Source organism: Mustelus asterias, unplaced genomic scaffold (assembly GCF_964213995.1).
Source record: "Mustelus asterias unplaced genomic scaffold, sMusAst1.hap1.1 HAP1_SCAFFOLD_63, whole genome shotgun sequence".
Classification (NCBI taxonomy): domain Eukaryota; kingdom Metazoa; phylum Chordata; class Chondrichthyes; order Carcharhiniformes; family Triakidae; genus Mustelus; species Mustelus asterias.
In genome coordinates, this window is record NW_027590128.1 from 832,270 (window position 1) to 859,320 (window position 27,051).

The 27,051-nt window shown below is 46.7% G+C and overlaps 3 protein-coding genes across 3 annotated transcripts in view; 2 read left to right on the plus strand and 1 right to left on the minus strand.

Annotated features, from left to right (window-relative positions):
* The window catches only part of LOC144483360 (uncharacterized), a 461,390-nt gene that overhangs the window by 187,756 nt on the left and 246,583 nt on the right, over nt 1-27,051 (plus strand). The gene's annotated exons all lie outside the window — the stretch shown is intronic.
* Nucleotides 1-27,051, plus strand: part of LOC144483355 (uncharacterized) — an 87,624-nt gene that overhangs the window by 14,690 nt on the left and 45,883 nt on the right. The window lies entirely within an intron of this gene.
* LOC144483317 (uncharacterized) lies at nt 57-25,798 on the minus strand. Its single transcript, XM_078202036.1, has 4 exons — nt 25,737-25,798; nt 16,325-17,279; nt 4,738-5,459; nt 57-77 (listed from the first exon to the last, which is right to left on the minus strand). Exons 2-4 carry the CDS (start codon nt 16,932-16,934, stop codon nt 57-59), a joined length of 1,353 nt encoding a protein of 450 aa, XP_078058162.1. The 5' UTR covers nt 16,935-17,279; nt 25,737-25,798.

Below are 27,051 nucleotides of genomic sequence, written 5' to 3' on the forward strand. Positions count from 1 at the left end.
AAGCACATGTTAACTTTCTCTGTTTGTGTGTGGATGATATTTGTGGGATGAACGCTTCACACTTTGAGGTTTTCTGTCTGTGATTTAAATCAAACAGATTTTTAAAAAAGGAAGTGTGATTAATAAAGCATTTTTTGTTCAGAAGTTATGAACCTGGAGCCATATTTACTGGCCAGAGACAGGATTCCAGGATATTTTACTAAACATGTGGGAATTTTAATCCGGATACAATTCACCCATGTGAGAATGAGAGTTTTAATTTGTAATGGTTATTTAAAATTTGATACATATGAAACGATTCTGACCAATCCTGTGTTGGATTGACCTTGGGTTAAACTTCCTGTCAGGTCCAAAGATTTATTCCTGACGCAAGTAACACAAAGAAAAGGAAAATTTTGGAATTGGATACTGAAGAAAAGCGTTTAAAAGGAGAGATTATTAAATAGAAATGATTCCCAGACCATGTGGTCGTTAGATTAAAACAAAGGGTGCTGACATCCATTTGAGAACTTTTAATCCACCCCATTTCAAACAAAAGAAGTCTATATACAAAACCCAAGGATGGTAGATAAAGGGTCTGGAAAGCATCATGATGGGGGCACCTATCTGTCCATGAGATGATCACAAAGACCCATAACGCCCAGATACTAATTTTGCTGGACCTCTATGTAATGTGTGTAATCTATAACCATTCTGATTGGATTGTGTCCAGCTGGGATGGACTGAGTAACTGCATAAGAATTGATGATATTCTTTGTTGGGTGGATTTGCACATGGTCAGTCCCTGTGGCTTCTCCCCGCTGGCGTAACTCAATAAATTGTTTGTCAATTGAATCACAGGTTTGGGTGTTGAATGATTCTTCTGAGTTCATTCCCCCCAACACACTGGGTACATTACCACTTCATCCTTGGGGGTGTTCTGATAGACTGTGGTCCAGACATGTGGACTTTGGGGGACCTTTGATGAATCACGTGTTTGGTTGTTGTAGATGCACATTCAAAATGGTTGGAAGCACAGATCATGAGTAATATTCCAGCTCCTGTGACAATTGAGAAGCTCTGTCAAATTTTCACAAGCCCTGGGTTACCAGATTGGCTTGTTTCAGATAACGACACTCTGTTTACAAGTGAGGTGTTTCAGGAATTCCTGTAAAGGAATGGTCTACGCCATGTGCATACATAGAACAGTACAGCACAGAACAGGCCCTTCGGCCCACGATGTTGTGCCGAGCTTTATCTAAACCAAGATCAAGCTATCCCACTCCCTATCATCCTGGTGTGCTCCATGTGCCTATCCAATAACCGCTTAAATGTTCCTAAAGTGTCTGACTCCACTATCACTGCAGGCAGCCCATTCCACACCCCAACCACTCTCTGCGTGAAGAACCTACCTCTGATATCCTTCCTGTATCTCCCACCACGAACCCTATAGTTATGCCCCCTTGTAATAGCTCTATCCACCCGAGGAAATAGTCTTTGAACGTTCGCTCTATCTATCCCCTTCATCATTTTATAAACCTCGATTAAGTCTCCCCTCAGCCTCCTCCGCTCCAGAGAGAACAGCCCTAGCTCCCTCAACCTTTCCTCATAAGACCTACCCTCCAAACCAGGCAGCATCCTGGTAAATCTCCTCTGCACTCCTTCCAGCGCTTCCACATCCTTCCTATAGTGAGGTGACCAGAACTGCACACAATATTCCAAATGTGGTCTCACCAAGGTCCTGTACAGTTGCAGCATAACCCCATGGCTCTTAAACTCCAACCCCCTGTTAATAAAAGCTAACACACTATAGGCCTTCTTCACAGCTCTATCCACTTGAGTGGCAACCTTCAGAGATCTGTGGATATGAACCCCAAGATCTCTCTGTTCCTCCACAGTCTTCAGAACCCTACCTTTGACCCTGTAATCCACATTTAAATTAGTCCTACCAAAATGAATCACCTCACATTTATCAGGGTTAAACTCCATTTGCCATTTTTCAGCCCAGCTTTGCATCCTATCTATGTCTCTTTGCAGCCTACAACAGCCCTCCACCTCATCCACTACTCCACCAATCTTGGTGTCATCAGCAAATTTACTGATCCACCCTTCAGCCCCCTCCTCTAAGTCATTAATAAAAATCACAAAGAGCAGAGGACCAAGCACTGATCCCTGCGGCACACCGCTCGCAACCTGCCTCCAATCCGAAAATTTTCCATCCACCACCACCCTCTGTCTTCGATCAGACAACCAGTTACCTATCCAATCGGCCAACTTTCCCTCTATCCCACACCTCACTTTCATCATAAGCCGACCATGGGGGACCTTATCAAACGCCTTACTAAAATCCATGTATATGACATCAACTGCCCTACCTTCATCAACACACTTAGTTACCTCCTCAAAAAATTCAATCAAATTTGTGAGGCACGACTTGCCCTTCACGAATCCGTGCTGACTATCCCGGATTAATCCGCATCTTTCTAAATGGTCGTAAATCCCATCTCTAAGAACCTTTTTCATCAATTTACCAACCACCGAAGTAAGACTAACCGGTCTATAATTACCAGGGTCATTTCTCTTCCCTTTCTTAAACAGAGGAACAACATTCGCCATTCTCCAGTCTTCTGGCACTATCCCCGTGGACAGCGAGGACCCAAAGATCAAAGCCAGAGGCTCTGCAATCTCATCCCTTGCCTCCCAAAGAATCCTAGGATATATTTCATCAGGCCCAGGGGACTTATCGACCTTCAGTTTATTCAAAACTGCCAGGACATCCTCCCTCAGAACATCTATTTCCTCCAGCCTATTAGCCTGTAACACCTTCTGTTCCTCAAAAACATGGCCCCTCTCCTTGGTGAACACTGAAGAAAAGTATTCATTCATCACCTCGCCTATCTCTACTGACTCCATACACAAGTTCCCACTACTGTACTTGACCGGCCCTAACCTCACCCTGGTCATTCTTTTATTCCTCACATAAGAGTAAAAAGCCTTGGGGTTTTCCTTGATCCGACCCACCAAGGACTTATCATGTCCCCTCCTAGCTCTCCTAAGCCCCTTTTTCAGCTCATTCCTTGCTAACTTGTAACCCTCAATCGAGCCATCTGAACCTTGTTTGCTCATCCCTACATAAGCTTCCCGCTTCCTTTTCACAAGACATTCCACCTCTTTCGTGAACCATGGTTCCCTCACTCGGCCATTTCCTCCCTGCCTGACAGGGACATACCTATCAAGGACACACAGTATTTGTTCCTTGAAAAAGTTCCACTTTTCATTAGTTCCTTTCTCTGACAGTTTCTGTTCCCAACTTATGCCCCCTAATTCTTGCCTAATCGCATCATAATTATCTCTCCCCCAATTGTAAACCTTGCCCTGCCGTACAGTAATGCACTGTATTACCTGGTTAGAGAGACATGAAGAATGTGAGGAGGATTTTTATTGAGGCAGCGAGTGGTGACCTGGAAGTTAAAAATTGAACTCCAGAATGAGAAAAGAAATGGAAAGGGGGAGAAAAGAAAGTGTCGACCGATAATTGGTTCACATCAGTCATTCAATGTTGAGACATCTTGAACAGGAGCCAATTCATTCCCTCCAGTCAAGGTTAACAAGTCCTTTCAGCTTTTTTTATTCTGTCAGCATGAGAAGGGAACATCTTATAATTCCCACAGCATTTTAACCATTCTTAATGTGTTTACAATTCTAAACGTTATAAACTTGTGTTCAAATTTACATTTCCAGCCTTTATAACATTTGTATTAATGAATCATTTATTATTTAATTGTCTCACAATTAATGCTGTCTATTTAACTAATCTGGCTGCTTTCCAATTGTGGGAACTTCAGGCCACAAAAAAGGTAGTTAGAGTCATAGAGGTTTACAGCATGGAAACAGGCCCTTCGGCTCAACTTGTCCATGCCGCCCAGTTTTAGTCCTAATTGCCCTGGAATATTACTCATGATCTCTGCTTCCAACCATTTTGAATGTGCATCTACAACAAGCAAAAACATGTGATTCATGAAAGGCCCCCCAAGGGCCACATGTAGTCTGGACCACGGCCGATCAGGCCACACCCAAGGATGAATTTGCAATGTACCCAGTGTGTTGGGGGGGGAATGAACTCAGAAGAATCATTCAACACTCAAACCTGATTCAATCGACAAACAGTTTATTGAGTTACGCCAGCGGGGAGAAGCCACAGGGGCTGACCATGTGTAACTCCACCCAACACAGAATATCATCAATTCTTATCCAGTTACTCAGCCCATCCCGGCTGGACACAATCCAATCAGAATGGTGATAGATTACATACATTATATATAGGTGCAATCAAATTAGTACCTGGGCATCATGGGGCTTTGTGAGCATCTCGTGAACAGATAGGTGCCCCCATCATGATGTTTTCCAGACCCCCTCATCTACCATCCTTGGGGTTTTCTTTGTACATAGACTCCCTCAGTTTGAAAAGGGGTGGATTAAAAGTTCTCAAATGGATGTCAGCACCCTTCCTTTGTTTTAATCTAATGACCACATGGTCTGGGAATCATTTCTATTTAATAATCTCTCCTTTTCAACTTATAATTCTCACAGCATTTTAACCATTCTTATGTCAGCAATAAATCTTTGGACCTGACAGGAAGTTTAATCCAACACAGGATTGGTCAGAATCATTTCACATGTCCCAAATTTTAAATAACCATTACAAATTAAAACTCTCATTCTCACATGTGTGAATTGTATCCGGATTAAAATTCCTGCATGTTTAGTAAAATATCCTGGAATCATGTAAATATTGTTCCCACACTGAGAGCAGATAAACGGTCTCTCCCCAGTGTGAACTCGCTGGTGTCTCCGCAGGGTGGATAAATCAGTGAATCCCTTCCCACACTGAGAGCAGGTGAATGGTCTCTCTCCAGTGTGAACTCGCTGGTGCGTCTGGAGGCTGGATAAATGAGTGAATCCCTTCTCACACTGAGAGCAGATGAACGGTCTCTCCCCAGTGTGAACTCGCTGGTGTGTCCGCAGGTTAGCTAACTGACTGAACCCCTTCTCACACTGAGAGCAAATGAACGGTCTCTCCCCAGTGTGAACACGCTGGTGCGTCTGCAGGTTAGATAACTGACTGAACCCCTTCTCACACTGAGAGCAGGTGAATGGTCTCTCCCGAGTGTGAACTCGCTGGTGTGCCTGCAGGCTGGATAACTGACTGAATCCCTCCCCACACTGAGAGCAGGTGAAGGGCCTCTCTCCAGTGTGAACTCGCTGGTGGGTTTGCAGGCTGGATGATTGAGTGAATCCCTCCCCACATTGAGAGCAGGTGAACGGTCTCTCCCCAGTGTGAACTCGCTGGTGTGCCTGCAGCTGGGACAACCGAGTGAATCCCGCCCCACAGTGAGAGCAGGTGAATGGCCTCTCCCCAGTGTGGCTGCGCCGATGAGCTTCCAGCAGGGATGGGTATCTGTATCTCTTCCCACAGTCGCCACATTTCCATGGTTTCTCCATGGTGCAGGTGTCCTTGCCTCTCTCTTCAGTTGAAGACTCGTCCATACACAGAACAGTCCCCCCACACCTCCCCCCCGCTGTGAATGGTGATATTTATTCAGGCTGTGTAACTGGTTCAAGCTCAGTGCACTGGAACACACTCACTCCAGTGTGGCAATGTGTTGGCGCTTTTCCAGTCACACTGATGTTTGAAATCTTTTCAAGTCACCAGACCGGACAACCATTTTTCCTCGATTCAAAGGCCGATGATATTCAGGTCCCAAGGAATATGACTCTGTCAGATCTAGATGTGACATTTGAGATTTCAGCCTGTGATTCCTCTTTCGATACCCTGTAAAATGAGTTTACAGAGGTCATCAGTGTCAGTGCAGGATAGAAATTTAGAACAGACAATTCAAGTTTCTATTGAACATTCCTTCCTCTCTGCAGACTCGAAACATTGGCTCTATTCTCTCTCTATCTGGGGGATAGCGTGGGAAATGATGCTGCGGTAGATCAGCCAATTCTCAATGAATGGTTGAGGCAGTTCGATGGGCTGAATGGCCAACTGCAGCTCCTGTTTCTTATGATTTCTGTGTCCAGGACAGGAAGCAGTGAGCATGGATCTGTCAATCAGCCTCAATCAGCACCTTCAGGAGAATTGGGAGGGTGAATATTAGATACAGCAGAGTGAGAATGGAGGGAGAGTGTGTGGGATGGAGATTTGCAGCTTTTGGGGAACGAGAGAGGAAAGAATGTTCATTAAAATAATAGAATTCTTACATCTTATCAGCTGTCCCTGAGCCTTCACAATGAATCTCTCTTCTCAGGACACTCTTATCTCTGAGTTGTCTGTGCTGCTCGCAGTCTCACAAAGCAGCTGCCTGTGTGTTGATACAAGGGGCCCTGCGAGGCAAGTTTAATGCTCCATGGCTGTGTGTTTACCATTCTTTCCCTTCATCTGAGCAGGAATATACTTCTCCTGGACTCTTGATATCACACTTCTAAAAGCTTCGCATTAGCCAGTCATTCCTTTCTCTTCAAACAGACTCACATAATCAACATCTGCTAGATCCTGCCTAATGCCCACAACATTGGCCCTGCTCCAGTTTAGGGCCTTAACCTGTGGATCACTCCTATCTTTTTCCAGAACTATTTTAAAACTAATAGTGTTCTGGTCACTGGACACAAAGTGCTCTCCGACTGACACTTCAGTCACTTGCCCTACTTCATTTCTTAAGAGTCTTATAGAAAGTGAGTCCAGCAATTAAAAATGAAAAATAAGGAGCTGGGAGATGAATGGAACAAGTATTTTGCCTCGGTGTTCACAATAGAGGATACAGTTAAAACTCAGAAACAGCTGGAAATCAGAAAACAGAAGTGTGGGATGAACTCTGAAAAAGCACAATTCCCAGGGAAGTGGTCCTCAGCAAACTGTTGGAGCTGTGGGCTGATGAGTCCTCGGGTCCTGCTGGGCTCCATTCTCGGGTCTTAACAGAGTGAGATCGTTGATGTGTTGTTTAATTTTCTAAAATTCCCCATCGGGAATTGGATAAATGGAATCAGTGGATGTGCTGTACTTAGATTTCCAGAAGACATTTGATGAGGTGAAACATCAAAGATTATTGCAGTAAATAAAAATTCATGCTGTGGGGATAACATATTGGCGTGGATAGAAAATTGGCTAACAGCAAACAGTGGGCAGAAATGGATCATTTTCTGGTTTGAGAGAGAGAGAAACCTGGGCCAACCTTTCCAGAGTCTGCAGCCTCCCTGGATTCACTTCCTTTATCTTCAGTTACTGCAAGTCCCCAATTTCCCCCAGAATGAGAAAAGAAATGGAAAGGGGGAGAAAAGAAAGTGTTTTACTCACAGATGTTTGAGACAGGAGGAGGTTTGAGTCTGTCTGAAGATCAATCTTCATTCACACAAAGCCCGCGTTCTGATTGGCTGGAGGACCAGAGTCCTTCCGGTCCTCCAAGTCTTCCCATTGGTCAACCCCTCAGCACCAAGGTCAGGGGGTGGGATCTCCGCCGCGCGGACCCGGGAGCCCCGCCCCCACCCATTGTTCCCCTCCCCTTGCACCTCCTCGAGCCAAGGTTTCCAGGCAACTGGCTGGCCGCTCCGGACAGAGCGAGAAGCCGCTCGGTGATCGCCCCCTTCCCCCGGCCTGCGCATGTCCAAGGGAGAGGGGAAGCTGCGCATGTGCGGGGGTGCTCCCGCTGACCTGCATGCTGAAGGGTTCATCAATGAAATATTCCTTTAACTTTCTGGAAGCCGATTGTCTTCGAACATTCAAAAACCATTGAAACTGCCTTTTTACTCAGCACTTGCTAAAATACTGATTAAAAAACACAAAACTCACAGCTTGGACTCAAATACTACCCAGTGCAAGGAACTCGTCTACTTTCTCAGAAGACTAAGGAAATTTGGCATGTCAGCTGCGACTCTCACCAACTTTTACAGATGCCCCATATCACAGCTTGGTCTGGCTTCTGCTCTGCCCAAGACCGCAAGGAACTACCAAAGGTCGTGAATGTAGCCCAATCCCTCACGCAAACCAGCCTCCCATCCATTGACTCTGTCTACACTTCCCGCTGCCTCGGCAAAGCAGCCAGCATAATTAAGGACCCCACGCACCCCGGACATTCTCTCTTCCACTTTCTTCCGTTGGGAAAAAGAAACAAAAGTCTGAGGTCACGTACCAACAGAACAGATTTTTCCCTGCTGCTGTCAGACTTTTGAATGGACTTCCCTTGCATTAAGTTGATCTTTCTCTACACCCAAGCTATGACTGTAACACTACATTCTGCACTCTCTCATTTCCTTCTCTATGAATGGTATGTTTTGTCTGTTTAGCACACAAGAAACAAAACTTTTCACTGTATGTTATCTTGGTTTTACACAATCTTGGTTTGCGTGATGGATTGGGCTACACTACGACCTTTTGTAGATCCTTGTGGTCTTGGGCAGAGCAGGAGCCATATCAAGCTGTGATACAACCAGAAAGAATGCTTTCTGTAAAAATTGGTCAGAGTCATATCTGAAATGCCACATTTCGAAGTCTCACAACACCAGGTTAAAGTCCAACAGGTTTATTTGGTAGCAAATACCATAAGCTTTCGGAGCACAGCTCCTTCGTCAGATGGAGTGGATATCTGTTCTTCAACAGTGCACAGACACAGAAATCAAGTTGCAGAATACTAATTAGAATGCAAATCTCTACAGCCAGCCAGGTCTTAAAGGTACAGATAATGTGGGTGGATAATGTTCTCAGCCGAGGGCTCAACTTTTGCCCCACTACCAAAATAGACCCCATCAGTCTCGCAGCAGACACAGAGGAATTCAGCAGGCGAATGAGGCTGCGGGAGTTCTTCCACAAACCCCAAGAGGTCAACACCGAACACAATGAGACAGCTAATGAACGGGATCAGCAGACAGAGAGACCAGCAGTGCTACCGAAGAGGAAAGAGTCGAATTGGACTCCTCCGGAAGGCCGCTGCCCTCGACTTGACATGTATGCCCAAGCTATCAGGAGGTGCGTCAACACCAAATTCATCAGCCGCACTCACAAGACAGCACCGAACATCACCCAAGCACAACGCAACGCCATCCACGCTCTCAAGACCAACCGCAACATTGTCATCAAACCAGCAGACAAAGGAGGGGCCATCGTCATACTGAACAGAACGGATTACTGCAAAGAAGTGTACCGACAACTGAACAACGAGAAACACTACAGACAGTTACCCACAGATCCGACCAAAGAACACACCCGTCAACTCAACACTCTGATCAAAACCTTTGATCCGGACCTTCAGAGCACCCTCCGTGCTCTCATCCCACGTACTCCACGCGTTGGAGATCTCTACTGCCTTCCAAAAATACACAAGGCAAACACACCCGGCCGTCCCATCGTTTCAGGAAATGGAACCCTGTCCGAGAACCTCTCCGGCTATGTCGAGGGCATCTTGAAACCCATTGTACAAAGAACCCCCAGCTTTTGTCGCGACACTACGGACTTCCTACAGAAACTCAACACACATGGAGCAGTTGAACCAGGAGCACTCCTCGTCACAATGGATGTCTCGGCACTCTACACCAGCATCCCCCACGATGATGGCATTGCTGCAACGGCCTCAGTACTCAATGCCGTCAACTGCCAGTTTCCAGATGCAATTTTACAACTCATCTGTTTCATCCTGGACCTCAATATCTTCACCTTCAACAATCAGTTCTTCATCCAGACACACGGAACAGCCATGGGGACCAAATTCGCACCTCAATATGCCAACATCTTCATAAGAACATAAGAACATAAGAAATAGGAGCAGGAGTAGGCCATCTAGCCCCTCGAGCCTGCCCCGCCATTCAATAAGATCATGGCTGATCTGACGTGGATCAGTACCACTTACCCGCCTGATCCCCATAACCCTTAATACCCTTACCGATCAGGAATCCATCCATCCGCGCTTTAAACATATTCAGCGAGGTAGCCTCCACCACCTCAGTGGGCAGAGAATTCCAGAGATTCACCACCCTCTGGGAGAAGAAGTTCCTCCTCAACTCTGTCTTAAACCAACCCCCCTTTATTTTGAGGCTGTGTCCTCTAGTTTTAACTTCCTTACTAAGTGGAAAGAATCTCTCCGCCTCCACCCTATCCAGCCCCCGCATTATCTTATAAGTCTCCATAAGATCCCCCCTCATCCTTCTAAACTCCAACGAGTACAAACCCAATCTCCTCAGCCTCTCCTCATAATCCAAACCCCTCATCTCCGGTATCAACCTGGTGAACCTTCTCTGCACTCCCTCCAATGCCAATATATCCTTCCTCATATAAGGGGACCAATACTGCACACAGTATTCCAGCTGCGGCCTCACCAATGCCCTGTACAGGTGCATCAAGACATCCCTGCTTTTATATTCTATCCCCCTCGCAATATAGGCCAACATCCCATTTGCCTTCTTGATCACCTGTTGTACCTGCAGACTGGGCTTTTGCGTCTCATGCACAAGGACCCCCAGGTCCCTTTGCACGGTAGCATGTTTTAATTTGTTTCCATTGAGATAGTAATCCCATTTGTTATTATTTCCTCCAAAGTGTATAACCTCGCATTTGTCAACGTTATACTCCATTTGCCATATCCTCGCCCACTCACTCAGCCTGTCCAAATCTCTCTGCAGATCTTCTCCGTCCTCCACACGATTCACTTTTCCACTTATCTTTGTGTCGTCTGCAAACTTCGTTACCCTACACTCCGTCCCCTCCTCCAGATCATCTATATAAATGGTAAACAGTTGCGGCCCGAGTACCGATCCCTGCGGCACGCCACTAGTTACCTTCCTCCAACCGGAAAAACACCCATTTATTCCGACTCTTTGCTTCCTGTCGGATAGCCAGTCCCCAATCCACTTTAACACACTACCCCCAACTCCGTGTGCCCTAATCTTCTTCAGCAGCCTTTTATGGGGCACCTTATCAAACGCCTTTTGGAAATCCAAAAACACCGCATCCACCGGTTCTCCTCCATCAACCGCCCTCGTCACATCTTCATAAAAATCCAACATGTTCGTCAAGCACGACTTTCATGCACAGGTTCGAACAAGACTTCTTCACCGCACAGGACCTTCAACTGATGCTATACACTAGATAAATCGATGACATTTTCTTCCTTTGGAGTCATGGTGAGCAATCACTGAAACAATTATATGATGACATCAACAAGTTCCATCCCACCATCAGACTCACCATGGACTACTCTCCGGAATCGGTTGCATTCTTGGACACACGCATCTCCATTAAGGACAGTCACCTCAGCACCTCACTGCACCGCAAGCCCACGGATAACCTCATGATGCTCCACTTCTCCAGCTTCCACCCTAAACACGTAAAAGAAGTCATCCCCTACGGACAAGCCCTCCGAATACACAGGATCTGCTCGGATGAGGAGGATCGCAACAGACACCTCCAGACACTGAAAGATGCCCTCATAAGAACAGGATATGGCGCTCGACTCATCGGTCAACAGTTCCGACGCGCCACAGCGAAAAACCGCACCGACCTCCTCAGAAGACAAACACGGGACACAGTGGACAGAGTACCCTTCGTCGTCCAGTACTTCCCCGGAGCGGAGAAGCTACGGCATCTCCTCCGGAGCCTTCAACATGTCATTGATGAAGACGAACATCTCACCAAGGCCATCCCCACACCCCCACTTCTTGCCTTCAAACAACCACGCAACCTCAAACAGACCATTGTCCGCAGCAAACTACCCAGCCTTCAGGAGAACAGTGACCACGACACCACACAACCCTGCCACAGCAACCTCTGCAAGACGTGCCGGATCATCGACACGGATGCCATCATCTCACGTGAGAACACCATCTACCAGGTACACGGTACCTACTCTTGCAACTCGGCCAACGCTGTCTACCTGATACGCTGCAGGAAAGGATGTCCCAAGGCATGGTACATTGGGGAAACCATGCAGACGCTACGACAACGGATGAATGAACACCGCTCGACAATCACCAGGCAAAACTGTTCTCTTCCTGTGGGGGAGCACTTCAGCAGTCACGGGCATTCAGCCTTGGATCTTCAGGTAAGCGTTCTCCAAGGCGGCCTTCACGACACACGACAGCGCAGAGTCGCTGAGCAGAAACTGATAGCCAAGTTCCGCACACATGAGGACGGCCTAAACCGGGATGTTGGATTTATGTCACATTATCAGTAACCCCCACAACTTGCCTCCTGGGCTTGTAGAATCTCACTAGCTGTTCTGTCTGGAGACAATACACATCTCTTTAACCTGTGTTGAATGCTCCCTCCACCCACATTATCTGTACCTTTAAGACCTGGCTGGCTGTAGAGATTTGCATTCTAATTAGTATTCTGTAACTTGATTTCTGTGTCTGTGCACTGTTGGAGAACAGATATCCACTCCATCTGACGAAGGAGCTGTGCTCCGAAAGCTTATGGTATTTGCTACCAAATAAACCTGTTGGACTTTAACCTGGTGTTCTGAGACTTCTTACTGTGTTTACCCCAGTCCAACGCCGGCATCTCCACATCATGCCACATTTCCTCAGTCTTCTGAGAAAGTAGAGGCATTTGTGGGCTTTCTTAACTATAGTGTCAGCATTGGGGGACCAGGACAGATTGTTGGTGATCTGGACACCTAAAAACTTGAAGGTCTTGACCCTTTCTAAATTTGCGGATGATACAAAGATATGTAGAGGGACGCGTAGTGTTGAGGAAGTCGGGAGGCTGCAGAATGACTTGGACAGGCTAGGCAAATGGGCAAAGAAGTGCCAGAAGGAATATAACGTGGGCAAGTGTGAGGTTATGCACTTTGGTCGGAAGAATAAAGGCATAGACTATTTTCCAAATGGTGAAAGGCTTCGGAAATCTCAAGCACAAAGGGACTTGGGAGTCCTGGTTCTGGACTCTCTTAAGGTTAACATGCAGGTTCAGTTGGCAGTTACGAAGGCAAATTCAATGCTAGCATTCATTTCTAGAGGGCTAGAATACAAGAGCAGGGATGTACTGCTGAGGGGGTATCAGGCTCTGGTCAGACCCCATTTGGAATATTGTGAGCAGTTTTGGGCCCCATCCTAAGGAAGGATGTGCTGGCCTTGGAGGGGGTCCAGAGGAGGTTCACAGGAATGATCCCAGGAATGAAGGGTTTGTCATTTGAGGAGCAGTTGAGGAGTCTGGGTCTATCGTCGATGGAGTTCAGAAGGATGAGGGGGGATCTAATTGAAACTTACAGAATACTGAGAGACCGAGATAGAATGGACGTGGAGAGGATGTTTCCACTGGTGGAACAGACTGGAACTCGAGGTCATAACCTCAGAGTGAAGGGACACTCCTTTAAAACTGAGATGAGGTGGAATTTCTTGAGAGGAGGGTGGCGAAAGTGAAACTCATTGCACAGAGGGCTGTGGAGGCCAGGTCATTAAGTGTCTTTAAGACAGAGATGGATAGGTTCTTGATCAATAAGGGGATCAAAGGTTACGGGGAGAAGGCAGGAGAATGGGGATGAGAATCATATCAGCCATGATTGCATGGCAAAGCAGACTCGATGGGCCAAATGGCCTAATTCTGCTCTGATATCTTATGGTCATATGGATCACTGTCTTTTAGTCACAAAGGCTGAGGGAGTCATGCCTCTCTCAGGGGGTGGCATTTCTCTCAGGAGCACAACACACAGGGGTCTATGTTCACTCAATGTCAGTTCGAGGCAGAGCGACTGCCCCCAATCAATGAGCTCCTGTGCCCATTCCTCAGTGCAGAACTCCTTCAGCCTGATCCTCCCACAGTACTCAGCCTGATACAGAGTTAGCTCTTCTAACCATCAGCCTTTGCTGTTGTCTTCATTTGCTTTATGGTCACGCATCAGGTTATACTCTCTTTAGATCAGTCAAGAATTAGGGTCGCGAATGCGGCCATCTGGCTCATTAAGTCCATGCCGGTTCCCTGTGAATCAAACCATTGCCCCGTTCTATCCCCGTACCCCTGTAGGTTTATTTCCCTCAATTGCCCATATAATTTCCTTTTGGAAAGATTCCATCATCTCTGCTTCTCCCCTTTGCCGGAAGTGGGTTCCAGATATTTACCACTTTCATCAAATGAAAATGAATCTGAGAGCAGAGAAGGAGGCCATTCCAGCCATTGTACCCATGATATCCCTTTGAACAAGCTCTTCCATTAATCCCATATTTCATTTCGAATCTGTCCAATTCCCTTTTGAAAGATCCAGTTTAATTTGCTTCCTGCACAATTTTCAGGCAGTGAATTCCAAATCACAACAACTCATTCTGTTTTGAAACAAATAATTTCACAACATATTGTGTTTGGATTTTCACAGAGGATTTGGAAATGGAGTGACAGTTGTCACTCAAAATTGAGACTCAGTCTTTATTAATGATCTCCATGAGCGGACTGAGTGTGATGTATCCAAGTTGGGGACTATTTCTAAAAAGGAAATTACATTTCTGCAGCTTCTTGCATGACCACAAGATCTTGGAAAGTGTTTTACGGTCAAGTTATTTTGAAGTGTAGTCACTGTTGTGATGTGGGAAACTGTAGGGGTGCCTCAGAAATGAAAATGATCACTTTCATCTGTATTAACAGTTAAATATAACTAGGTCAAGGAAGCCATGTTAAACTCTAACATGTGATGAGAACTTTATATCATAAAGCTAAAAGCCTCTAGACACTGCTGAGCAAGGAATTAAGGAATTCTTCAATAATTTTGATAAGTTAGAGGACACTATATTCTGCTAAAGTCTGGCTCAATAATGAGGCTGATTGTTCAACCTGATCAAGATTAGTAAGAAAGCTTTGTGTCTTTCACAAAGTATATTTTTGAACCATTGTATCTTGTATTAACCAAATGTATTCATTAAAGATTACTCTAACAATTAGCTACCAGTCAGTAACAGATGGGTGAATAAGTAGTGAGCCATAATTGAGTTAATGTTAATGAATCAATAATGAATCAGTAGTTATAATGAAAGATTGAGTTTTATTTGCAGTCAAATGTAAAAGTTTAATTGCTGTGTATGTAAAGAATGTGCAGTGAAGATAAATGTACTGGCGAGAGAGACCTTCCAGCTCTGATTAGCCTCAACATTTGTACAGGGATTGTATAGAATCAGATAAAGGGATGGTGTGAAATTATTCTATTGTATTCCTGATAATGACAGAAAATGGGGCAAGTAATTGAGGATACAATTAATCTAGTGACAAAACTGCTTTCTTTCTTCACTACAACCATTACCTCTCCCTTTGCCTTTAATTCCAGGACATTTTTGACATTTAATCTCGTCGCCCTCTAACCAATCCCCGACTTTCCCTTTTGTTCGACCTGACCCTCCCCCTTTCTCATCAGTATCAAACCCATCACATTTCTCCCTCTAGTTCTGAAGTAGAGTTACATTGGACGTGAAACATTAACTCAGTTTCCCTCCCCACAGATGCCTGCCAGACCTGTGTTTTTCCAGTTCTTTCTGTATTTATTTTAGATCTACTTGCAGTGGAGGAAAAACACTATTTACTATCCAGGATAAAATAAATGTCTTTCGTCAGATTTTGTGGATCATTTTGTTTATTTGTTTGTTTAGCTATGAGGAGAGGTTGGAGAAACTTGGTTTGTTCTCACTGGAACAACAGAGGTTGAGGAGCGACCTGATAGAAGTCTACAATATTATGAGGGGCATGGACAGAATGGATAGTCAAACGCTTTTTCCCAGGGTGGAAGAGTCACAGCTTTAAGGAGCGAGGGGCAAGGTTTAAAGGAGATGTATAAGGCAGATTTTGTACACAGAGGGTGGTGGGTGCCTGGAACTCGCTGCCGGGGGTGGTAGTGGAAGCGGATACGGTAGTGACTTTTAAGGGGCATCTGGACAAATACATGAATAGGATGGGAATAGGGGAATATGGTCCCCGGAAGGGTAGGGGGTTGTGGTTCAGTCAGGCAGCATGATCAGTGCAGGCTTGGAGGGCCTGTTCTTGTGATGTAATTTTCTGTGTTCTTATTTCATTGGAAATGTGCTCTCCCAGGCTCAAAGAGCATCAGCTCATTGGAAGCAGAGGGGTGAAACCAACCAGTCCAGCAGAAAGAAAACCCTTCAACCTTCCACTTCACCAACTGTCAGAATGAACGTGGTTCAGTGCTGGATGTGATTAACAGCAGAAACCAACTCGATAATCATTTGTGAATCTGTTGGTGTTTCTGCAGGTTGGATAACCGAGTCAATCCCTTCCCACACACAGAGCAGGCGAACGGTCTCTCCCCAGTGTGAACTCGCTGGTGTATCCGCAGTGCAGATGACCATTTAAATCTCATTGTGCAGTGAGTGCAGCTGAACGGTCTCTCCTCAGTGTGAATGCGCTGGTGGGACACCAGATCCACTGAGCTTTTGAATCCGCTCCCACAGTCAGAACATTTAAAGGGTCTCTCATTGGTGTGAATGAGATTGTGTCTCAGCAGGATGGATAGCTGAGTGAACCCGTTCCCACACACAGAGCAGGTGAACGGCCTCTCCCCAGTGTGAACTCGCTGGTGTTTCCGCAGGTGGATTGTCGTTCTAAACATTTTTGTGCAGTGAGAGCAGCTGAACGGTCTCTCCTCAGTGTGAATGCGCTGGTGAGACTTCAGTTCTCGAGAACTTTTAAATCCACTCCCACAGTCAGTACATTTAAAGGGTCTCTCATTGGTGTGAGTGACTTTGTGACTCAGCAGGTGGGAGGACCGAGTGAATCCCTTCCCACACTGAGAGCAGGTGAATGGCCTCTCCCCAGTGTGAACACGCTGGTGTCTCTGCAGGTGGGATGACTGAGTGAATCCCTTCCCACAATCAGAGCAGCTGAACGGTCTCTCTCCAGTGTGACTGCGTCGATGAGTTTCCAGCTCTGATGGGGCATTGTATCCCTTCCCACAGTCCCCACATTTCCACGGTTTCTCCATGGTTCGGGTGTCCTTGTGACTCTCCAGGTTAAACAATCAGTTAAATCTCACACAGAACACGGGTACAGTCTCTCCCCGCTGTGAATGCTGCGATGTATTTTCAGGCTGTGTAACTGGTTAAAGCTCTTTCCACACTCAGTGCACTGGAACACTCTCACTCGGGTGTGTGTGAGTCTCGGTGCTTTTCCAGTCACACTGATGTTGAGAATCTTCTGAAGCAGACAGAACAGAGAAACATTTCACCTTCTAGAATCAAAGGTCAGTGATATTCAGGTCCCGATAAATTGAATGCTGACGTGATGTTTGTTTTGAGTTTTTGTCTGTAAATCCTCACCTTCTGATATCCTGTAAACGAGTTTGAAAAATTCACCATTGTCAGTACAGCATAGAAATTCAGAACAGACAATTCTAGTTTCTATAGAACATTCTTTCCTCTCTCATTCCCCAAAACTGTAAATCTCCATCCCACACACTCTCCCTCCATTCTCACTCTGCTGTATCTAATATTCACCCTCCCAATTCTCCTGAAGGTGCTGATTGAGGCTGATTGACAGATTCATGCTCACTGCTTCCTGTCCTGGACACAGAGAGCTGGAAATCTCCATGCAGGAGAATAACAGAAATATGGCTACTTTCCTCGACTAAGAATGTTTTAAATGGATTGTTTCAGTTAGTGAAGATACAGGGGGTTGTGATTGATGATAGTCTTGAACTTGCTGCCTGTGAGGGTGGTCATAGAGTTTGACAGCATGGAAAGAGGCTCTTCAGCCTATCGTGTTAACGCCGACCATCAAACACCTTTCTATTCTAATCCCATTTTCCACTCTTGGTGCGTAACCTTGTATGCTATGGCATTTCAAGAGCTCATCTAAATACTTCTTAAATGTTTCATGCAGTGAGTTCCAGATTCCCACCACCGTCTGAGTGAAAAGGTTTTTCCTCACATCTTCAAGAAACCTCCTGCCCCTGAACTTAAATCCATGCCTTTGGTTATTGCCCCCTCTACTAAAGAGAAAAGTTCCTTCCTGTCCCCCTCCATCTGTGCCCCTCAGAATTTTATACACCTCAATAAGGTCCCTCTCACCCTTCTCTGCTCCAAGAAAAACAACGCCAGCCTATCCAGTTTCTCTTGATAGCTGAAACACTCCAGCCCAGGCAACACCCTGGGGAATTTCCTCTGCACCTTCTACAGTGCAATTACATCCTTCCTATAGTGTGGCAACCAGAACTGCACACAGTACTCCAGCTGTGGCCTCACCAGTGTTTTATACAGCTCCATCATAACCTCCCTGCCCTTATAGTCAATGCCTCGGTTAATAAAGGCAAGTATGCCACGAGCCTTCTGAACCACCTTATGTCGCTGTCCTACTGTCTTCAGAGATCTATGATCATACGCACCAAGGTCCCGCTGATCCTCTCTACCTCCGAGGATCTGACTATTCATTGTGCATTCCGAGATGCCGCTTTTAAAAACTGCTTCAATTGAAGCTAAAATGTAACCAAATGACTTCAACCAAGCACAGCATGTCAATACTACACTGGATCTTAGCCAAAAGGCCGAGAAGCGATACCTCCTGCTCTTAATATACTGACAGAACACCTTTGGAATTGCTCACAGGTGTTGCTGAGAGGAGGAGGTTTGGTCTGAAGCTCATTGGCCAACCGACTTCCGCATTCAGACAATGGGAGCTCTGATTGGCTGGAGGACCAGACTCCTTGCGGTCCTCCAACTCTTCCCATTGGTCAAAATCTCAGTATGTCTCAGCTGGTGGGCACCTCCCCCGCACATGCGCAGCTTCCCTCTCCCTTGAACATGCGCAGTCCGGGCCGGCGGGAGGAGATCACCGAGCGGCTTCTCGCTCTGGCCGGAGCTGTCAGCCGGTTGCCTGGAAACCTTGGCTGGAGGAGGGGGAGGGGAAAAATGGGTAGGAACGGCCGGGCCTGCGCATTGAAACCGCAGTGACGTCACCGGAGAGCAGCGACATTCCTATTGGCTGATTCAGGCAGGGCTCTATCGTGACGTCACAATGCAGAAGTTGTCCAATGAGCTTCAGAGTGAAACTTCCTCCTCTGGGCAACATCTGGGGGGAAATCAATGTTTCCCCATTTCCATTTCTTTTCTCATTCTGGGGGAAATTGGGGACTTGCAGCAACTGAAGGGTAAGGTCGTGAATCCAGTCTGTATATTCCTCACATTTTTAGTCAGTCATATGGGCATATATCTGTCTGGCAGCCTGCATGGAGATTTTCAGCTCTCGGCAGGAAGCCGTGAGCACGGATCTGTCAATCAGCCTCAATCAGCACCTTGAGGAGAATTGGGAGGGTGAATATTAGATACAGCAGAGTGAGAATGGAGGGAGAGTGTGTGGGATGGAGATTTACAGCTTTTGGGGATTGAGAGAGAAAGAATGTTTCATAGAAACTGGAATTGTCTGTTCTGAATTTCGATCCTGTACTGACACTGATGACTTGTGTCAACTTGTTTTACAGGATATTGAAAGAGGAATCACAGGCTAAAATCTCGAACGTCACGTCTAGATCTGACAGAGACATATTCCTTGGGACCTGAATATCATCGGCCATTGAATCTGGAAGATTTGAAAAGATTTCAAACATCAATCTGACTGAAAAAGCACCAACACACTTCCACATTCAAGTGAGAGTGTTCCAGTGCACTGATTGAAGAGCTTTAACCAGTTACACAGCCTGAATAAATATCACACCATTCACAGCGGGGAGAGACTGTACACTGTTGTGTGTGTGGATGAGGCTTCAGCTGATTGTCCACCCAAGGGAGAGGCAAGGACACCTGCACCATGGAGAAACCATGGAAATGTGCGGACTGTGGAAAGAGATACAGAGCACCATGTCGGCTGGATGCTCATCGGCGCAACCACACTGGGGAGAGGCCATTCATTTGCTCTCAATGTGGGGAGGGATTCATTCGGTTCCCCCACCTGCAGTCACACAAGCGAATTCACACTGGCGAGAGACCGTTCACCTGCTCTCAGTGTGGAAAGGGATTCACTGTGTCATCCACTTTGCAGAGACACCAGCGAATTCACACTGGGGAGAGGCCGTTCACCTGCCCTCAGTGTGGGAAGGGATTCAACCAGTTATCCAATCTATGGACACACCAGCGAATTCACACTGGGGAGAGGCCATTCATCTGCTCTCAGTGTGGGAAGGGATTCACTCGGTCATCTGACCTGCAGACACACCAGCGAGTTCACACTGGGGAGAGGCCATTCACCTGCTCTCAGTGTGGAAAGGGATTCACTGTGTCATCCGCCTTGCAGAGACACCAGCGAGTTCACACTGGGGAGAGGCCATTCACCTGCTCTCAGTGTGGGAAGAGATTCACTCAGTCATCCGTCCTGCGGACACATCAGCGCATTCACAGCGGGGAGAGGCCGTTCACCTGCTCTCAGTGTGGGAAGGGTTTCAGTCAGTTATCCAACCTGCGGAGACACCAGCGAGTTCACACTGGGGAGAAACCGTTCACCTGCTCTCAGTGTGGGAAGGAATTCACTCAGTGATCCCACCTGTTGAGACATCAGTGAGGTTACACTGGGGAGAAACCGTTCACCTGCTGAGTGTATAAAAAGGGTTCAGAATTTCATCCCAGCTGCTGAGACACCAACAAGTTCACGAGTGATTCCAGGGGTTGGATTCTGCTGTTATTGTTTCTGCTCTCAATTACATCCAGGACTGCATTTTGTTCATTCTCACAGTTGGTCAATGGGGAGGGTCGGAGGGTTTCTTTCTGCTGGACTGACCGGTCTCATGACTTTGCCTCCAGTGGGCTGATGCTCTTCGAGTCTTGTTGTGAATACCTGGTTTCAAATTTCACAAGGATCACAGAGTGACAGGGTGTGAGGAAGTTAAGAGTTACTATTTCTGTTTGAAACTTCCCAAATGCTCATCCAATTTCCTTTGTAATTGTTTATTGTCTCCACTTCCTCCACCCTCGTAGGCAGCGAGTTCCAGGTCATTACCATTCACTGCATCAAAATATTCTTCCTCACATCCGCCCCTGCATCTCTGACCCAAACCATAAATCTGTGTCCCCCCTCATCCTTGTCCCATCAACTAATGGGAACAGCTTTTCTTTGTCCACCTTATCTAAACCTGTCAGAATCTTGTCCACCTCTATCAAATCTCCCCTCAACCTCCTTTGCTCCAAGAGGAACAACCCCAGCCTGACATTGACAATAAAGAACAAACTAACAGAATATGTTAATACCTGAAATCAAATGGGAATGTTTAAATTCTGTTTTAAAGATATTGTGAATATATTGTCCTGGACAATAAAGGAATTGGAATAACTCACCTTGGGTGTGGTTGAATGGAATATATCAATCTGGAATCCACCTTCAGTCCAGTGAAAGTCTGGAATGTGTAGCTGGAAATCTTTCCCTAATATCACTGTGGATGTACTTACACGATGTGGAGATGCTGGCGTTCGACTGGGGTAAACACAGTAAGAAGTCTCACAACATCAAGTTAAAGTCCAACAGGTTTATTTAGTAGCAAACGCCACTTGCTTTCGGAGCGCTGCTCCTTCGTCAGGTGAATGGGAGATCTGATCACAAAACAGGATTTTTTATGATCAGAACTCCCACTCACCTGACGAAGGAGCAGCGCTCCGAAAGCTAGTGGCGTTTGCTACCAAATAAGCCTGTTGGACTTTAACCTGGTGTTGTGAGACTTCTTACTGTGTACTTACACCTCAGGCATTGTAGCAGTTCAGGAAGGCAGTGTTGGGGTTAACCATGTCTGAGGCAGCTACATACAGCCACATATTCTGTTATAATTGAAGGACAGCAGATTGAATGTGAGGCATTATGGGACTGGACTATCTTGACCACATTCCTGTGACTGCTCAGTTTCTGCAATCACGGACCATTAAAGCTGCTTAGCAGGGCCCCAACAGAGGACCTGGTGAGAATATTTACTCAGAATGAGTTAGAATTAATCTTATTCCAGCACCGCTGGTGTTCAGCGGCTGAGATACCCGAATCTGTGAACAGGAGGTCTGGCCAATCAACAAACAGTGGTAGATAGTTGGTTAAGAAGTTAAAGATATTGGTCAACACCTCAGTATGAAGATCAGAGGGTGGGCTCTCCCCAGCACATGTGCAGCTTCCCCTCTCCCCCGCACATGCGCAGTCCCGGGCCGGGGGGAGGGGGAGCTCACCGAGCGGCTTCTCGCTCTGTCCGGAGCCGTCAGCCGGTTGCCTGGAAACCTTGGCTCGATGTGGTGTAGGGGGAGGGGAACAATGGTGGGGGGCGGGTCTCCCGGGTCCGTGCCCCGAGCCTGCGATTGGAACCCGGAGACGTCACCGCGGAGCAGAGTGATTCCTATTGGCTGATTCAGGCAGGGCTCCATTGTGACATCACAATGTGGAAGTTGACCAATGAGCTTCAGAGTGAAACTTCCTCCTCTGTACAACACCTGGGAGGAAATCAATGTTTCCCCCTTTCCATTTCTCTTCTCATTCTGGGGGAAATTGGGGACTTGCAGCAACTGAAGGGAAAGGAAGTGAATCCAGTCTGTATATTCCACACATTTCTACTCCAGTAATGTAGACATTTATCTGTCTGGCAGCCTGCATGGAAATTTTCAGCTCTCTGCATCCAGGGCAGAAGCAGTGAGCATGGATCTGTCAATCACACATGAGGACGGCCTCAACCGGGATCTTGAGTTCATGACACACTATCTGTAACCCCCACAACTTGCCTAGGCTTGCAAAATCTCACTAACTGTCCTGGCTGGAGACAATACACATCTCTTTAACCTGTGCTTAACCCTCTCTCCACTCACATTGTCTGTACCTTTAAGACTTGATTACCTGTAAAGACTCGCATTGCAACCATTATCTTGTAAATTGAGTTTGTGTCTTTATATGCCCTGTTTGTGAACAGAACTCCCACTCCCCTGATGAAGGGGCAGCGCTCCGAAAGCTAGTGGCTTATGCTAACAAATTAACCTGTTGGATTTTAACCTGGTGTTGTGAGATTATTTACTGTGCTTACCCCAGTCCAACGCCGGCATCTCCACACTCTGAGTGGAAACAGAGAGAAGTAGGAGAGGCCGGAGGTGAGGAGAGAGATTTTATACATCTGCAACTCAACAGGAACTTTGACAAAATTTCCAAACCCTGTGAACACCATCAGCTCCAAGTTCCTCTCCAACCCACACACCATCCTGACTTGTCTGACATCCAGTACTGAAAGAACAGAAATTTATTTCATATAAATACTGGGAAGACTGAACCCATTGTGTTCAGTCCCCACTACAAACTCCACTCCCTCGCCAACAACTTTATCTCTCCTCCTGGCAACTGTCTGAGGCTGAACCAGGCTGTTCACAACCAGGGTGAAATAGTTCATCCCAAGATGAGCTTCCAGCCACATGTCCACATCATCATCAAGACCACCTTCATTCATAGAAGCATTAATAGTAATTAATTAACAATAATGAATAATAAAATACAGTGCAGAAGGAGGCCATTCAGCCTATCGAGCCTGCACCGACAACAATCCCATCCAGGCCCTATCCACATATTTCCCTGTTAACCCCCTGATCGCAAGTGGCAATTTATCATGGCCAATCTTTCTAACCGGCACATAGAAGCATAGAATATTACAGCACAGAAACAGGCCTTTTGGCCCTTCTTGGCTGTGCCGAACCATTTTTCTGCCTCGTCCCACTGACCCGCACCTGGACCATATCCCTCCATACCCCTCTCATCCATGTACCTGTCCAAGTTTTTCTTAAATGTTAAAAGTGAGCCCGCATTCACCACTTCATCTGGCAGCTCATTCCACACTCCCACCACTCTCTGCGTGAAGAAGTCCCCCCTAATATTCCCTTTAAACTTTTCCCCCTTCACCCTTAACCCACGTCCTCTAGTTTTTTTCTCCCCGAGCCTCAGTGGAAAAAGCCTGCTTGCATTCACTCTATCTATACCCATCATAATTTTATACACCTCTTTCAAATCTCCCCTCATTCTTCTACGCTCCAGGGAATAAAGTCCTAACCTATTCAACCTTTCTCTGTAACTCAGTTTCTCAAGTCCCGGCAATATCCTTGTAAACCTTCTCTGCACTCTTTCAACCTTATTAATATCCTTCCTGTAATTAGGTGACCAAAACTGCACACAATACTCTAAATTCAACCTCATCAATGTCTTATACAACCTCATCATAACATTCCATCTCTTCTACTCAATACTTTAATTTATAAAGGCCAATGTACCAAAAGCATTCTTTACAACCCTATCTACCTGTGACGCCACTTTTAGGGAATTATGTATCTGTATTCCCAGATCCCTCTGTTCTACTGCACTCTTCAGTGTCCTACCATTTACCTTGTATGTTCTACCTTGGTTTGTCCTTCCAAAATGCAATACCTCACACTTGTCTGCATTAAACTCCATCTGCCATTTTTCAGCCCATTTTTCTAGCTGGTCCAAATCCCTCTGCAAGCTTTGAAAACCTTCCTCACTAAACACTACACCTCCAATCTTTGTATCAACAACAAATTTGCTGATCCAATTTACCACATTATCATCCAGGTCATTGATATCGGTGACAAACAACAATGGATCCAGCACTGATCCATGTGGCACACCACTCGTCACAGGCCTCCAATCAGAGAAGCAATCCTCCACTACCACTCTCTGGCTTCGTCCATTGAGCCAATGTCTAATCCAATTTACTACCTCTCCATGTACACCTAGCGACTGAACCATCCTAACTAACCTCCCATGTGGGACCTTGTCAAAGGCGTTACTGAAGTCCATGTAGACAACATCCACTGCCTTCCCTTCATCCACTTTCCTGGTAACCTCCTCGAAAAACTCTAATAGATTGGTTAAACATGACCGACCACGCACAAAGCTGGACTCTCCCGAATAAGTCCCTGTCTATCCAACTATTTGCAGATCCTATCTCTTCGTACTCCTTCCAATAATTTATCTGCTACTGACATCAAAGTTACCGGCCTATAATTTCCCACATTACTTTTTGAGCCTTTTTAAACAACGGAACAACATGAGCTATCCTCCAATCATCCGGCACCTCACCCGTGGATACCAACATTTTAAATATATCTGCCAGGGCCCTTTGGACTGTGGAAGGAAACCGGAACACCCGGAGGAAACCCACACAGACACGGGGAGAATGTAGAAACTCTGCACAGACAGCGACCCGAGGCTGGAATTGAACCCGGGTCCCTGGCGCTGTTAGGCAGCTGCACTAACCACTGTGCCACCGGGTCACATGTCAGTGCCATCGCCCGACTCCAGCCCAGTCTCAGCTCATCTGGAACCCTCACCCATTCCATTGTGACGTCACATTCTCACCCATTCCATTGTGACGTCACACCCTCACCCATTCCATTGTGACGTCCCACCCTCACCCATTCCATTGTGACGTCACACTCTCACCCATTCCATTGTGACGTCACACCCTCACCCATTCCATTGTGACGTCACACTCTCAACCATTCGATTGTGATGTCACACTCTCACCCATTCCATTGTGACGTCACACCCTCACCCACTCCATTGTGACGTCAGGGCTTCACTCTCCGATCACAATCCCTGCCGGCCTCCCACATGCAGCCTCAATGGCGGCAGTCAGCCCGGGTCTAACACTACAAGCTGCCGCTCCATTTGGTACAAAGGGGAGGGACCGGGAAGTTCATTTCCGGGATTTGGGTTTGAACAACATGTTTACAAAGCCTCTCCACCCACCCGCCACATTTATCATTCCCCGCGCGCCGCCCCCTACCTCGTATTGCTCTCGCTTCCAAGTTAAAACCGTCCGTCTGTCGCCATTACCCGCACTGCGCATGCTTCAGGTCCCGCCCCTCATTCATTCCGATTGGTTGGAGGACCAGCCGCTCCCGCTCGGTCCACCAGCCCCGCTCCCTCTTCCTATTGGTCCGGAGCTGCCGTCAATCAGCCCCCGGGCATTGTGATGTGGAGCATGCGCAGTGTCATTGCTGTCCTTGGCGCTTGTTTGTCCCGGAGAAGCGGAGTCAGCGTTAGGCGGTGGCTGGGAGGATTTGGAAACACTTTGTGGATCCGCAAACCCTTCAGAATCATTGTCAGCTCCCTGGTTTGCAGCTGCGGGGCTTCTCCCTCCCTCCCTCCCTCCCTCCCGGGAACAGGCCCAGGTTAACGGCCCCATCCTGGCTCAGCCACTGGAGGATGGTTCACATCAGAGGATGGGGGAGGGGGACAATAAATAAGAGGTTACACTTTGGCCTCAAATCAATGAGGACTCTGATCTCTGGGAAGGAAGGAAACCCTGGGAGGTGGGCGGGGAGGATTCACAAACACCCGCTGGAGGCCCCAACACCCCCAGTAAGACCCATTGGTTTTATTGTCAGTCTACAGACAGCAGCTGGAGAACTGAACCCAGACAGAGGAGAGGGAGGGAGAAAACTGGGAGTGGAGGAAAGAAATGGTGAGATGGGTTTGGATTTCAGCCCAGGGAGGAGGGAGAGTGTGTGGGATGGGGATTTACTGATTTGGGGGAACAAGAAAGGAAAAAATGTTCCAGAGAAACTAGAATTGTCTGTTCAGAGTTTGTATCGTGTTCTGACAGTGATGACTTTTCTAAACTGTTTTTACAGGATATTGGAAGTGAAAGAATGGCAGTCGGAAAGCTCAAACCGGACATCACATCTGACAAAGTCATTCAGTTCCTTCGGAGCTGAATATCATTGGTCTTTGAATATAGAAAGAGAAATATTTGTCTGTTCTGCCTGTGGTCAAAGAAATTAAACATCAGTATGACCGGAAAAGCATCGAGACAAACACACCCGAGTGAGAGTGTTCCAGTGAACTGAATGTGGAAAGAGCTTTAACCAGTTACACAGCCTGAAAAAACATCACAGTTCACAGCAGGGTGAAACTACGTGTATGTTGTGTGTGTGGATGAGGCTTGAACTGATCATCCAACCTGGAGAAACACAAGGACACCAGCCCCATGGAGAAACCGTGGAAATGTGTGGAGTGCGGGAAGGGATTCGGTTTCCCATCACAACTGGAAGTTCATCGGCGCAGTCACACTGGGGAGAGACCGTTCACCTGCTCTG

Bases quoted from the DNA above. Each gene is read 5' to 3' on its own strand.
- LOC144483317 (XM_078202036.1), bottom strand. From the start codon at position 16,934: ATGGAGAAACCGTGGAAATGTGGGGACTGTGGGAAGGGATACAATGCC. The intron at 5,460-16,324 runs CTCACTGCACAA...CATGGAAATGTG, and splicing joins GGAGAGACCGTTCAGCTGCA to GCGACTGTGGGAAGAGATAC. The intron at 78-4,737 runs GCAGGAATTTTA...TTTAAATCACAG, and splicing joins CAGGATATTTTACTAAACAT to ACAGAAAACCTCAAAGTGTG.